The 13,987-nt window shown below is 45.8% G+C and overlaps 1 protein-coding gene across 1 annotated transcript; it reads left to right on the top strand.

The window, feature by feature from the left end:
• The first annotated feature begins 10,493 nt into the window (after positions 1–10,493).
• On the top strand, positions 10,494–13,786 carry mey (morpheyus). The gene is made up of 6 exons (XM_064694546.1): positions 10,494–10,930; positions 11,224–11,384; positions 11,458–11,659; positions 11,728–12,917; positions 13,257–13,466; positions 13,692–13,786. Exons 1-6 carry the CDS (start codon positions 10,494–10,496, stop codon positions 13,784–13,786), a joined length of 2,295 nt encoding a protein of 764 aa, XP_064550616.1.
• The last annotated feature ends 201 nt before the right edge of the window (positions 13,787–13,987 follow it).

Genomic DNA, 13,987 nt, shown 5'->3' with positions numbered 1-13,987 from the left:
GGAGCGCGTGGGCCGTTGAGTGTTGATGCAACAATGTTGCTGCAACAAGTCGCTGATTATCTCGCAGAGTGCTTGATTAGAGCAACCTCAAAAATGATCTTTGGCCAGAACTACTCCAAATTATGCCGCTATCCCCATTGTACCGCATGACGCCGACGAAATCGCAAGCATTGAAAACTTTTGTAAAACGCAAAACCAAAGTCAAAGTCGATTTTCCTGGTGCAAATTAATGGCGCTGAATGGGAATGAAATAGTCTCGTATTCGGAGCATCCTGTTTCCATTGGGGTGATCGACGGGGGCTCCGTTTTATTGCTGCCTTGATTTATGCAACATTTTCCGCAATAAAAATGCCATCGTCTTGAAGAATTATTACATCATCACGTAATAGGCCTCGTCTCCAGCCCAGGCCTCAGCTTCGGCGCCACGCCCGTCTTTGGTCAGTTGGCAGTGCCAAATTGCCCTCGGATGCATGCAGAGCTCCAGCGATCCTCAGTGGAATCTTTCGCGCTGTCATAAATCAGTCGCCAGCATCGAGTTGCCTCAAGTTGTGTGAGGCAGAGGCAGAGGCAGAGGCATTAAATACTGGTACTCTTCTCTTAAATTGCAGGGCACGAACAGCTGGCAGAGCTATGTACAACAGCAATAGCGTCAACAAAAGAACCAACAACAACAACAACAATCCCGACTACAGCAGCAACAACAAAGCGACTATTAAGTGTCGTGTCATCCTCAGTGATCCATCATAGCATAGAAGATATCTTCACTTCACTCTATGGAATGGAAAAATGAACTTGGCACGTGTCCATCATTTTAAATGGGAGTTCTTCCTGTGGGGGAGGTGGTTGAGCGGTGCTAATGTGTGGAGAATTCAACGAATTGTTGTAATAACTTGCCAAATTAGGCTTTCGAAGGCGCGGGAGATTGCATCATACCCCGGCCAGTGACATTCCTGTTTGCCTTCGCTCCAAATGGCCCATTGTCCAGCCCGAACCAAACGCGGAAGTCGAAGCACACTCCCCAAATGCCCATTTCATATAATTTCTATTATTTCTGGCAGCTTTGCCAAGTGCCACCAGGTGACAGTTACAATGCAGAAACAATATACAACAACTGCTAATGCCGGCTCCAGCTACGATCGCACTGATCGCCACCGACTAAGACTAGGACTCAGAGTCGGAGTTGGAGCTGGAGCTGGAGCTGGAGTCGAGAAATGTTCTTGAAGCATGCACTGAGTAGGCTGTGGGCAGTGGATTGTGTGGGGACATTGCCACCGTCCAGAACCTGGCACTGTCGCAGACATAATCGCTGAAATGATCATCATAATCGTGATCGTTTTCGGGCTTTGTGCTTTGCGCTTTGGTCGCTCGTCCGTCCGAGGTTCTCTTGTCCTCGGGGAGCCATTTTTGGCATGCGTTCGGCAGCGAACACTTCCTGTGGGAACTACTCGAAAACTTGTTCCATTCTAGATGTTTTTTGGCTGAGTTGCAGTTGCCATGTTCCGCGTCATGTTGCTTGACCATTTTATGGCTGCTCTCCATGAAGGCTGCACCCACCGCGAGGAGCAGCTGGCACATCCCATTGAAGTGGCCTCGCCTGAACTATCCAAATTCCATTTCGATCGCGTTTCTACAAATATCTCATACACCATTGGCCCATAAATCAATTAGTTCAGTGTAACAGTTTCCAATAGTTCGTTTGTTGTATAGTGTATAGGGGTTTGCATTCTTCTTCCTCTTTCCATTTTAGCTGCATGCTGAACGCGAGGCGATCATAAATTTAAAAGTTGATACCTTTTTTATGTTGCAGCAAATTGGAGCAGAATCTTGATAAGGTTAAAATTGGCAGGAACAGAAGGGAAGAGCGTGTTAACAACTAAACAACTGATCGTTAACAGGAGCGATTAGTTCTTTATGATGGTTCATCTAGAAACAAGTTTCTTTAAAACGGCTATGAATAATATCTGAAAATAATAAAAAATTAGATTTATCAATTTTCGCACCCACAACATAATATGTACAGAAACAGAAGGGAAGAGCGTGTTAACACCTGAAAAACTGATCGTTAAAAGAAGCGATAGTTAGATGGTTCATCTAGAAACAAGTTTTTTTTTAAAAATGGTTTATATCTGGAAATAATATAAAATTAGATTTATCAATTTTCGCACCCACAACATAAGATTTATCAAATCAGAGCTTTCCATCATTTCCATTCATATCCACTCAAGGTCGCAGCCGTCGTGCAGGGACGGAAGCGGGCGGAGCAACACATGACTAGAAACAGGTGTTGCCGCTATTGACAGTTGCCTTGATTGGTTTGTGTGGCATTCAGCAAACCTTGCGCCAGCTTTCCAAGTAGGCAGACTTCTCCACCTGGCGGCAACGTGTGGTGGAGACGCCCCTTTTCTCGAGAAAGACAACTGCATTTTGGGCTCTAGCACTATCTCTGGTACTGGCAAAGGCACCGTCGCATTGCCGATTTAGTCTGCCAACGCCCAAAGCAAACACAGCTTGATTTATCCCTGCCCCTCCCTCTGGATCGCCATTTCGAGCATAAATCGCTGCGACGATACTGCTAATAGCAGGGTATCGGCTTGCAAATTTGAAATTGGAAATATGGAAGAGTGAAAGAGTGGATGATAAAGAGATTGCATCACTGATGCTGACAATGCAATGGCACCAATTTGCGAATATGTCCGGCATTGAATTGACCAGGAGATGGTCAACTGGTGATGAGTGCCAATTTGCCTGCTTGGCAGCAGTTATGAATGGAAGGGGCACATTCGAATTGATGCTCCCTAGAAGGAGAGAAGCTTTCTACTCCTATCCACGTTTGGATCAAACGACACAATCCATACACAATTGCATACGACACCTCCACGTCCTCATAACTCATAAGGTTCCTATCGACTCGAGACGGCGAACCGGACTGAGGCAAGATGCAAGAACAACAAAAACAGTGGCAATTAGAAGAAGAAGCTGCCGATGGCCATTGTGTGGTGATTGAGTTGCAGCTCAGGTGGCTCCACTCCGCGGTCCCGGTTCTAATTGATGGCGAGACGCTCCTCTGACGCGACCAACGGGCAACAAACAGGAAAATTCATATTACGAAAAAACTGCATCGTTTAAGTGTCATTATTGGGACCAGAATCTCAACAAGTCGCTGCCGTTGACGTGTCTTCAGATGAAGATGGAGCTGGAGCTGGGTTGGGGATGGGGATGACTACTTTCACCGCGCTCAGAATTCCTTTCTGCAAGCGCGGTCCCAGCCAGACATCGGTCAATCTGCCGGCTTTTCTGCTTCCCCTTAAACAGCTTCGATATCCGCTGGCCACATCCAACACCTCCGCACCGCCACCGTCTCTCCTCTAAGGTGGGGCCATCACTCAGCCTCGGCCTCGCCATCAGCTGCTGCCCGACTGCACCTTACTGGCATTTTGGCTTGTGGCCTTTCTTATCTACTTATTGCTCATGTGTAGCTCGTTTGACTCTTAAGCTGGTTGTGGTTTTTTACACCTTGCTCGTATTTTGTTGTTGTTTGGGTTTTAGTTTTCAGCGACGGTGTCGAATAGATCGAGTACTTAAAGCCTAGAATCGACAACTGAGTACTGAGAGGTGTAGCCGCTGTCTTCGACTAAGGGCGTTAACTGGGTTAAACGCTTGTTGACAGTTTTATGCTGAGACAAGAGACTTCAACTTGAGTGGGGGCCACAGCCATCCACGTCCATGGCAGACCACGAGGCGTTGACGACAGTCAGTCAGTGGCACAAGCCAAACGAGAAACTTATTAAGAGTGAAAATTCTTGTTGCCGTGGCTAGAATGAGTTTTTGTTTTGCATGGAAAGCTGAATCAAAGAAATGCCACTGCTGCAATTAGTGATGGCCCTGGGGAAAGGGGTCTCCATCGAAAAGTGAAATAAAACAAATCAAAAGCGGTGCAATCAAGCGAAAGGTTGTTACAGTTCTAGTCATCAAGTTCGTCGCCTTAGTCTTTCGTTTGTTGTTCTCCCCTCGGAAGTGGGTCGAGTCTGCGCTGCACTTTCAACTCAGCTGGCGCCTTTAATGGCAACTTTCATCATGAGTGCGATTCTTATCAGCAATTAGGCCGCGATTGGTGTCGGAGATTCCCTTTGGATGATCCCTAAGTCCAACCACGCATCCATTAAGGAGAAATCTTCTCACTCCTCCTTACAGTGACTTATGCGAATACGCTGATGTGTCTGCAAATTTGTTTCCTTTCTCCGAAAACTATATCGATGCATTCCGAGCGAAAGTACTTTAGCAGCCGCGTGTCGAGTGTCGTCTGTTGTGTGTCGATCCACTTCTAATGAACATAGCAGCAACAATCCAGAAACGATCCAAACGAGCCTCAAGCGAGGCAAACAAACAAACGGAGCCGATCAATTTGCAAACAATTGTAACAACGAACCAGAGTTTCAGTTGCGGCGATTGATTGCCGGAAATATAAACAGCGAACAACCTGCACATAACTCCTCCCGCCTCTGTCCTGCTCCCGCACGACCTTCTCAGGGGCGGCAATCAGCATGAAGCCAACGGAGAATGTGTGAAAATCGAAAGGAAATTTGCATGTCACTCAATTGATCAAATCGCCGAGCGAGAGAACAGAGCGACACAAATCTATCTGGAGGGTTTTTGGGTTTGTTTGCACTACAAACGAAGTCGAAGATGTTGTTGTTGTCGTCACTTTCAGCGCGGCGTTTGGCACAGTTCCCGAGTTTTAGAATGGCAACAAATATTTGAATATCCAAATGACACCAATAGCTAATATTGTCCTATTGAAATAACTTATTCACTTCCTCATAACGGTTAGGAGCTTTAGATATGATAAGAAAGAGCAATAAACTCGCCAGTTGACCCAAGCTACCTGGGAATTCTTATATTTTGAAGCATGTTCAACATAATTCAGTAAAGATGTGAGCCGAAACTTAATTAATTCTTAGGAACATTATTATTTTGGCAACGATCGGCGAAGAAGATTACAATTAGAGCACAACTTTTGCGAGCAACAATTACTCAATCACGAAGAATATGAAGCAGACACAGGCAGAGACACAGACAGAGAACTTGCGTTGTGTCTGGCTTTACGTTGCTTAATCAATCTAGAGCCATTCATTACCCAGCCCATAATTCAGAATTCACAAGTCAGAAGTCAGGATCGGGAAGAGGAGTTACCATTCACACGCCAAACGGATGGCGATTGCAGACTTCCTGCTCCAAAAGCTTTTCCGAAAGATAAAATTTATATAATTTTTTTATCAGGTTCATCGCTTATTGTTGAACAAATTGTATAATTCTCTTCACAGCGTTGATTGAACGACCCAACACCCAACAGCCAAACTCTAACAGCCGAGGCGTCAATTATCCGTACAATGCGACAAAAGCTGATGACGTCGCCGTCATCTTCATGTTCATCGTCATCATCGATTTATCGCCAGAGAATGGTAGTAGCTGAATGCAATTGCAAGTGTAACTGAAATCCATGAAATTGGGGAAGGGGAAAGTGCATCGAGTGCAGTTCGCTGTGCTTTCAGTGAGTCGTCGATAGTATTTAATTGCGTCATCAGCCTGTGAGTGTGTGTAGAGTGACGAACAAATTCAGTCAAATTTGACATATGTGGGCTTTCTTTATGGCGTAAGTTGCATAAACGAAGACTCCTCCTCGTCTACCGCCTCCTCCTCCTCCGTCAATGCTACAATCAGTGGCCTCATTCGTAGTTTGTCTCAGATTTGTTATCTCGCATTTAATTAGGCGTGCGTTGGGTTAATGATCATCACAGTTGCTGCTGTTGTTGTTGTTGTGGTTGTTGTTGTTGTAATTGTGGTTACAGCTTTGGTCATTAGAAAGCTGCAATGTTCTTTTTAGGTGGCTGAGAGAGACGAGCTTGTCTGCGGCCTCTTCTGATGATCTTGAGCTTGGGCTCTCTTCGATGATCAATGCACCTGCTTGCCTCCAGACTTAAAATGGCGATTATGCAGCGCTGCTCGGTGCCATTCTCGAGCAGAGCTGAAGCTGCGTGCAGACGGCGCAGCTATGGAATCGCATTAGAAAATCATTTAGCTCGACTGGTATAATTGCATTTTATTGCTTCCGACAGGTTGCCCGTTACAATGCTAACAGAGAAAAGCTTCGGCTGAAGAAAGTGGCAACAAAGAGCAGCGCAAGAAGAGAGCTAGCAAAGAGCGCGTCCTATTAGCTTTGTGGCCGCTGTTTTTACCGGTTTGCGTGACTGAAGAGAGAGCCAACGTTAGTTAGTTGTAACTGCTGCTGCTGCTGCTGCTGTTGCTGCTGCTGGTTGATATTGTTGGCTACCAACTTGTAGAGTTTTCCGTGGCCTTCGCAGCGAGCATTCATTGTCAAGGTGCTCGAACTGGCAGTCGCAGTCGCGGTCGTCGAGTCATAGAAGCTAACGAACTTTGAGAGCAATTCAATTTTCCCAGCGCAGCATCTATAATTCTGCGTTGAGAAGCTCACATAAGAACCTATTGCCGAGGTGTATGTGCGGCAGTTAGGCGCTCCACTTTCTAGAGTGCAGACGGCGAGCGAGCATAGCGGTCCATCGGTGCAAGTTTTTTAACTTAAATATTTGGCGAAGACAAAAAAAAATTTATTAATTAAAACATTTTCTGTGTCCTGCGCGCGTCGTGTTGAAAATTATTTAAATAAACGAAAAGTTGACATAACAAATAAATAAACATATTTGTTAAAGTGAAAATAAAGCAATAAAGGAATTTAATAACTAACACTGATCAATTAAACGAAGGTAATAATTTTATAATATTGGAAAAAAATATTTCAACAAGTCAGGCATAAAATTTGCGAAACGTGCTCTGCAAATGGTATCATGTTCGTGCCATCGACTGCCTGACATGGTGTCAATGGTTAAACTGAACCTCAACAGGATGTCTATATGTCCATCAATTAAAACGAAAATGGTCAATAGACCATTAGAGAAAGCCTTGGGTGAATGTCAAGGCGATTGGCGAACGATCTGTGCAAACCGAATCTTAAACATGTAGCGCCAGTAAACAAGCAACGTCATCCTCCAGTTGAAGTTGAAACGAGGAGATGATGAACCGTTAGAAATTCGTGTGACCGAACCGAGCGAACAAAACCAAACGCTGTGCGCCCGGAAAAACTTTTGTCATCTATCTAGACAGCCTGACGAAACATTTCCAAAATGCGCTGAATTCAGAGGCAATTAACTTTTGCCGGTTGCCGCACACGCAGCACCAGCAGCATTCAAGTCTGCAGAATGACAAAAAATTATTTAGCTGCGAAAAATTTTCATTGCTCATTCCACTGGCGTATGGCCGAGCAGTAATCGCCTGGGATTGCTGACCATTCGGTCTGGCCTGGCGATTTGGGTCACTTGGGTTGGGTCAGGCAACGGTTATGATACAATTGAAGACAATTAGCTGCGTGGCTATGTGCAGAGATAATCAACGTTAGCCTCTGGCTAAATAACAGTTTTAATCAGTTTAGAATTTTGATTCTAAATGCCATATGAAAAAACTTTCGCTGCATTTGAATCTTTTGCCATTTGGACACACAAGCAAAGTCGTTTTTTTTCTCCCCATTTTCCAAGCTTTAGCTGCGGTTGTACCTTCTTTTTCTTAACCATTTAAACAATGCTCAAAGTCCTCAGTCAATAGAGCGTATTTGCATATAGAAAACATTTTTCACTCTTTCGCTCACTCTTTTTCTTTTATATTGACTGACTGACAAATTTGTCTACTACGTGCTGCCAACCATAAAGTAAAGGGGCATTATTTGGTCACCTAAGCTGCTATATTATGACTATTACCGCACATAAGATATACAAAATTCCGGGGCTAACCGAAAGTTCATTTATATGCTTAAAGCAGCGCAAACTCTTTGTGCATTGCATCTATGTTGATTTTTCATTATCCGAATTGGTTCACAGTTAGATCTCGACTGCGGTAGCATTTCAAACGGAGCGTGAACCGAAAAAATCATGTTTTCGTTTTATGCATTGGCCCCATAGATTAGATATACGAATAGCTTTCAAATGGTGCGGTTAATATGCCGTTAGGTTTTTGGTGTGGCATTACTTGTCAAATGAAAAGCTAGTTTGTTGCCTAAGTCTTTTGATCGTGATACCGAAACACGTTTGTCGCCTAAGTCTTTTGTTTGTGAAACCAGAGAATGCGCACAATTTCACTGCTAATCCATGGTCAATTAATTGAGCATTTGTCGCATAACATAATGACTGCACACACCCAATACACATACACACACTCCTACTGTGTATGGTCATATAGAAATTGGCGCAAATTGCTAAAATTTCAATAAAAATAACTTTGGCATAGCCGATGTGGGTCAGCTCCTGTGCCAATGGCCTGCGGGTGCACTTCAAATTGCCAGTCAGTGGAATGAAGATAGCCAGACCAGAAGCAGGCATAGCAACCGCCACAGCTAAAGCCGCAGCTATGTGTGTGCCTACCTGCCTGACTGGCTTCATCTGCGGCTTCCACATTGCTTACAGTTACAATGACTCGCGCCTCAATTGAGATAAGCGCTCGCGCCTGCCAGTAGCCCCCGCCACGGCAGTTATGTCATTCTCTTTGGCATTCTCCTGGTTCCGGGGCGCAGCCTGGCACAGTTTGAACAAGCGACAGTCAATGAAAATAAAATATTATTCTTTTTTTTTTGATTACTTGCAATTTTAATTAAGAAGCTACTGCCCCACCGCCAAGCGACATGTTCGAATTGGTGTCAGAGCTGCGCACAGAAACATTGATAGCTAACATCTGACAGCCTTGCTGGCAGAACTGCTACGCTGGATTAGCCCAAATTTCCAGCGACTAAATGCCATACAGATTGAAGAGTATTAGTATGCTTATGATCGTAACGGTCGATAATCAAAACTTTTCCCCCAATGGCCATTAGCAGCGCTCACGAATGGCTCATAAAGATTTTTATGCGGCCCAATTAGAACACATAGAGCAACAACGTTTTGAGTGGTTCAGCCTACTCTCAACTTTTGCAAATGGATTGACTTACCATAAAGAGTCTATAAAGCAAAAGCTGAACAACTGTCAGATTTGACCGTACATACGTAAATTCGCAAAAACATCAATTCAAAAACGGGTTACAGCATTTCCTGGCAAAATAGATTTTCTTCATTGCCGCGGCAAATAAATGTATACACGTCCACACATGTGAATACATAAATAAAACAACATCGAACTCGAATTCAAATGCCTAACAAATCCTCCGCTGCAACAGGAGCATCGCCAGCAGCAGCGACAACTGCGATGCCAATTCGAAATTTATATGCATGGCAACTGACCGCGATTACTACGCTTGTCTTGTCCATCGATGCGGATTTAGTTTATTGGCCCACTAAGCCTGACCCACAACATTAAATTGTAATTTGAGTGGGAAAACATTTTAACTGAATTTCTTTTTACTTCGACTGCAGCCAGAAGCATGTGTCCGTGCTTGTAAACGAGTGCAAAGGAGTCAGCGGGACTTGGCCCAAGTAACTGGGATAATTAGAATGCCATTTGCATCTGTAGCTGCGACTTTTGACGCCCCAGTGCAGTATCTGACCATATTGTACCGCTATTAGTAGCCTTGGACTTGTCTACATGAAATTGGAACTGCTGTTGGTGGTTGCTCTTGGGGTTGTGGTCGTGGCTGTGGCCGTGTCACTGACCATTGCAATGCATGGAAATCGATTTGCGAGCAAACAATTGCATAATCGTTGATTATGAGCTCACACAGCAGACAGCAGAAAGCAGGCAGCAGACACTGTGCATGGCTTGACCATTAACCATTAGCCACCAAAATGGCGCACAGCTGCTCGGACCGAGCTCGAATGTTGTCCATTTCAATTCGATTAGCGCGGAAATCAATCTGGTCGTCAGCGCATGTGGAAAACTCACTGGCAGCTGCTCTGTGATTTAACGCATATTACACATAATGCATTTTCCATGCTGCTTTCAAAGCTGCGCCGTTAAGAACCGCAAAGCCACTAACATCAATTCAAGCACCCAAGGAATCGATCACATGATCATAGAGGCAATCGCAATGCCAATCAGTTGTTTTTTTTGTTTTTTTTTTTTAATTTGTTAGCCAGAACTGGCTTGAGTTTTGCGTGCGTTGCTCATTTCTTTTAACCAAGTGGCGTTATTTTAATTCCCTTGGTTGTGCGTGCTGCAATTGAAGCAGCCATGGGCTCATCATAAACAAAATTGATTTGCCATCAGAGCTGTGGTTTCGTAATTTTTGCACAATTAATCAAAAGCACTTCGTGCTAGTGGGCGTTGTTATGCTGGGACCGGGGCCTGCCATTAAACCCATTAAACCCATTATTAAGCTTTAACTGTAACTGCAGTTACAATTAATCATGAGATAAGCATGCAAAGAAACTAAAATGCTAATTAAAAACCAAGCTACCAAATCATTTTTGCCATCTTACAGCTACAAAAACAGCAACGACAACAAAATGCAGCTACGGTCATTGACAAGAACCAGAAACGGGCGAGTCAGCATGATGACAACAACATCGCTGGTGCTACTGCTGGCATTGCTGCTGGTGGACACTGCGACGTCGGCCCGCAAGCTGCCTAAGCGGCCTGCAAAACCGTTGAAGACATTTCCGCGCAACAATGCGACGCCGACAATTGCAGCAGTCGGAGCAGCAGCGGCAGCAACCAACGCCGCGGAGGGTGCACAGCCAGCGAGCGGAAGCGAGCTACCAAAACCGTTGACACCGCATGCGAGCGAACAGCAGCCGGCGGAAGCTACTGTAGCGGAACCTGGCGCAACACCTGTCAATGGCGAGAGCAAAATCGATGATCTCAGCGCAACGGCTGCGCCACTGGGCAGCCAGATCGATGAGGACTGCGAGCCGGATATGATTGGCTTTGAGCTTATAACTGGGTAGGTGATAGCTTCTCTATATACATACATCTATTGATCCGGGGCAATTAGGTGTAGAGCAGGGACATTGCCATGTTGCAAGAGGGCCATTAATTAACGAGACGCCCTTTCGCACATCGTAATATATTGGCACTTGTTGTACAGCGTGGGGCGTACAAAAAGTTAGCAAGAGTTCGAATTGGTTAGCCAAACATAGTCTCAAGAAGCTTTTATGCTAGCCTCCATCAAACCTGTTGTAGACCAAAACAAAAATTTATTTGCGGCATTTTGTGTTAACCCGAAACGCCCGGCAGGTACGTGCTATCGGCGCCATCGAAGCAATTGGAGACGCTGCCTGGCACACTGATGTTGACCGACTGCTTGGAGGCTTGCCAGGCCAATGAATCTTGCAGTGCTGTTAACTATGAGACGGGCCTTTGCGTCATGTTCCGCAGCACCGCCGATCAGTTGCCAGGTGAGTGGGGCACGCTTGTAATTTTGGTGTGTGTGGGCCTGCGGTTTCTAGCTCCGCCTTCTACTTAATGCAGGTTCACTTTCGCGATCGCAATATCCCGTTTTCACGGTCTACGCACAGAAATCCTGTTTTGGGGTGCGTCCCTGCTCCAAGGCCTGGTGCATTGATCGTGTGCAGGGCTACCGTCTCCCGGAACATGCCAAGTCCAGCCAAAGCGTGGCCACGCGACGCGACTGCATTGAGCTGTGCCTGGGCGAAACGGAGTTCACCTGCCGGTAAGTGGTAGTCCCGTTATAAGCATTCCAGTTGCCATTTCGCAGCTCATTCATTTGCCTCTCTGAAGCTCGGCCAACTTTTATGCGCACTCTGGCCTATGTGAACTGTCGGACATGGATCGCATTACGCTGTCGGAGGAGGCCAACATTGTGGCCTACGATGGCGCCGAGTATCTCGAGAATAACTGCGCCGAGGAGCCTAGCAAGCTGTGCGAGTTCAAGCGTATCGCGGGACGCATTTTAAAGACCGTCGACTCGGTGCACCAGAATGTACAGAGCATTGACGATTGCCGTGACCTTTGCCTCACCGCCCCCTTCCGGTGCCACTCCTACGACTACAATGAAACAGGCGAGCATGTCTGCCGTCTCTCCCATCATAGTCGCGCCACGCTAAGCGATCTCTCGGAACCCTACCTGAACATCGAAGAGGCGGCCACTTATGAGCAGTCCGCTTGCTACAATGTCTCCATCGATTGTCGCTCCGGTGAGATGATCACCAAGATTCGCACCTCCAAGCTGTTCGATGGCAAAGTCTATGCCAAGGGAGCACCCAAGTCATGTGCCGTGAATGTCAACAACTCGCTAGAGTTTGATCTGCGCATGCGCTACAATGATCTCGAGTGCAATGTGCGTCAGAGTGCCTATGGTCGTTATATGAACGATATTGTCATACAGCATCATGATATGATAGTCACCTCCTCGGATCTGGGCCTGGCCGTTAGCTGTCAATATGATTTGACCAATAAGACGGTTGTGAACAATGTTGATCTGGGCGTCACCGGCGAGATTGAGTCCACTCTCAGCGAGGAAATTATTGTGGACTCACCGAATGTTATCATGAAGATCACTGCACGCGATGGTAGCGATATGAAGCGCATTGCCGAGGTTGGCGATCCGTTGGCACTGCGATTCGAGATCGTTGATGCCAACAGTCCATATGAGATATTTGTGCGCGAACTGGTTGCCATGGATGGTACAGACAGTGCCGAGATTACGCTGATCGATGCCAACGGCTGTCCCACGGATCAATACATTATGAGCGCTATGCAAAAGATGGCCAGCAATCGCAAGGTGCTGCTCTCACAGTTCGACGCCTTCAAGTTCCCCTCCTCGGAGCTGGTGCAATTCCGCGCCTTGGTCACGCCCTGCATACCGCGCTGCGAACCGGTTATCTGCGACAACGATGAGAACGGTGAGCTCAAGTCTCTGCTGTCCTATGGACGTCGCAAGCGTTCCGTCTTCAATGGCACCGATGGCGGTAAGTTGCGAATTTTCTGGCAACGCCAGTCATAACGGTAGAGCTGGCAAACGCAACACTGAATCACAGCCGAATGATGTATCACAGTGATTTTGGCAGTGATAGTGAAGTGATGTGGCTCAAAGTAAATGAAATTTGCTGCTCTTAAAGCAATATGTCTTTACCTTAAGTAAATGATAAAACAAACTCAGTTCCGGGTTTAGTTTAATCAGCTTGAAGTTTATGAACTTTTCGCACAAGGCACAGCTCTGGCCACTTGACTGGTTATGGCTCCCACACATATAATACGTGCTATGAACCCTCATCACTTGCTAACTTCTACTTGCTACCTTTCCACAGTTGAGCTGGCGATTAAGTCGGAACGCCAAAAACGTGATGTGAGTCATCAGCAGGCAACCGATGAGAACATTTTGCTGGTGCAGTCCATACAAATCACCGATAAGTTTGCCTTCAATGGCGCCGATGCGAGCAACGGCGAGCCGAGCGACGGCCTGGGCAAGTTGCAATTGGAATTGGCCAACAAAACGGACACTTGCATAAATGGCTATGGTAAGTTAACGTGGCTCTGCCTGGCGCTACTCGTCTAATCTGCAACTCAAGCGCACCAAATTTATTTGTGGAAATCGCGTGCCGTTGCAACATCTAACTATGCTCAAAGCAAAAAAAAAATAAATAACAAAAAAGCTAAACGCAGCGCACTTGCTGGCTGAGTGACCAGCTAATTAAATAAGCCCATAAATATATATCTCTTGCGTTTTACAACTCTATTTGCAGGCTTCATAATTGCCGGGGCACTCTTTTTGCTGCTGCAGCTGACGGTTATTGCCGTTTGGGACAACATGCAAAAGCGCGCGTTACACAAGCGATAAACTGGCGCAAGCTGCTTGGATGGAGTATGGAGGAAACTAGCATGAAATTCTCTCTCTCTCTCTCTTTAGCTGAACTACAAGAACACAAACAAAAGAAAAAAGAAGAAAAAAAGAAGAAAAACGAAAAACTTAGCAACGCTCATAATCTAGTTAGTAGCTGTACGAAATGGGTCCTCCGATGTGGCTGCAGCTGTGGCACTT

The sequence above is a fragment of the Drosophila montana genome, unplaced genomic scaffold (assembly GCF_035044405.1).
Source record: "Drosophila montana isolate Dmon_TW-CO22-7 unplaced genomic scaffold, ASM3504440v1 contig_3733_1, whole genome shotgun sequence".
Lineage (NCBI taxonomy): Eukaryota > Metazoa > Arthropoda > Insecta > Diptera > Drosophilidae > Drosophila > Drosophila montana.
Note: the sequence above shows the minus strand (reverse complement) of the source record. Positions and strands in the feature narration are given on the sequence as shown.

Excerpts from the sequence above, each read along its gene's own strand:
- mey (XM_064694546.1), top strand. The coding sequence starts at position 10,494 with ATGCAGCTACGGTCATTGACAAGAACCAGAAACGGGCGAGTCAGCATG. Across the intron at positions 10,931-11,223 it reads GGCTTTGAGCTTATAACTGG|GTACGTGCTATCGGCGCCAT; the intron begins GTAGGTGATAGC and ends AACGCCCGGCAG. Across the intron at positions 11,660-11,727 it reads GAAACGGAGTTCACCTGCCG|CTCGGCCAACTTTTATGCGC; the intron begins GTAAGTGGTAGT and ends GCCTCTCTGAAG.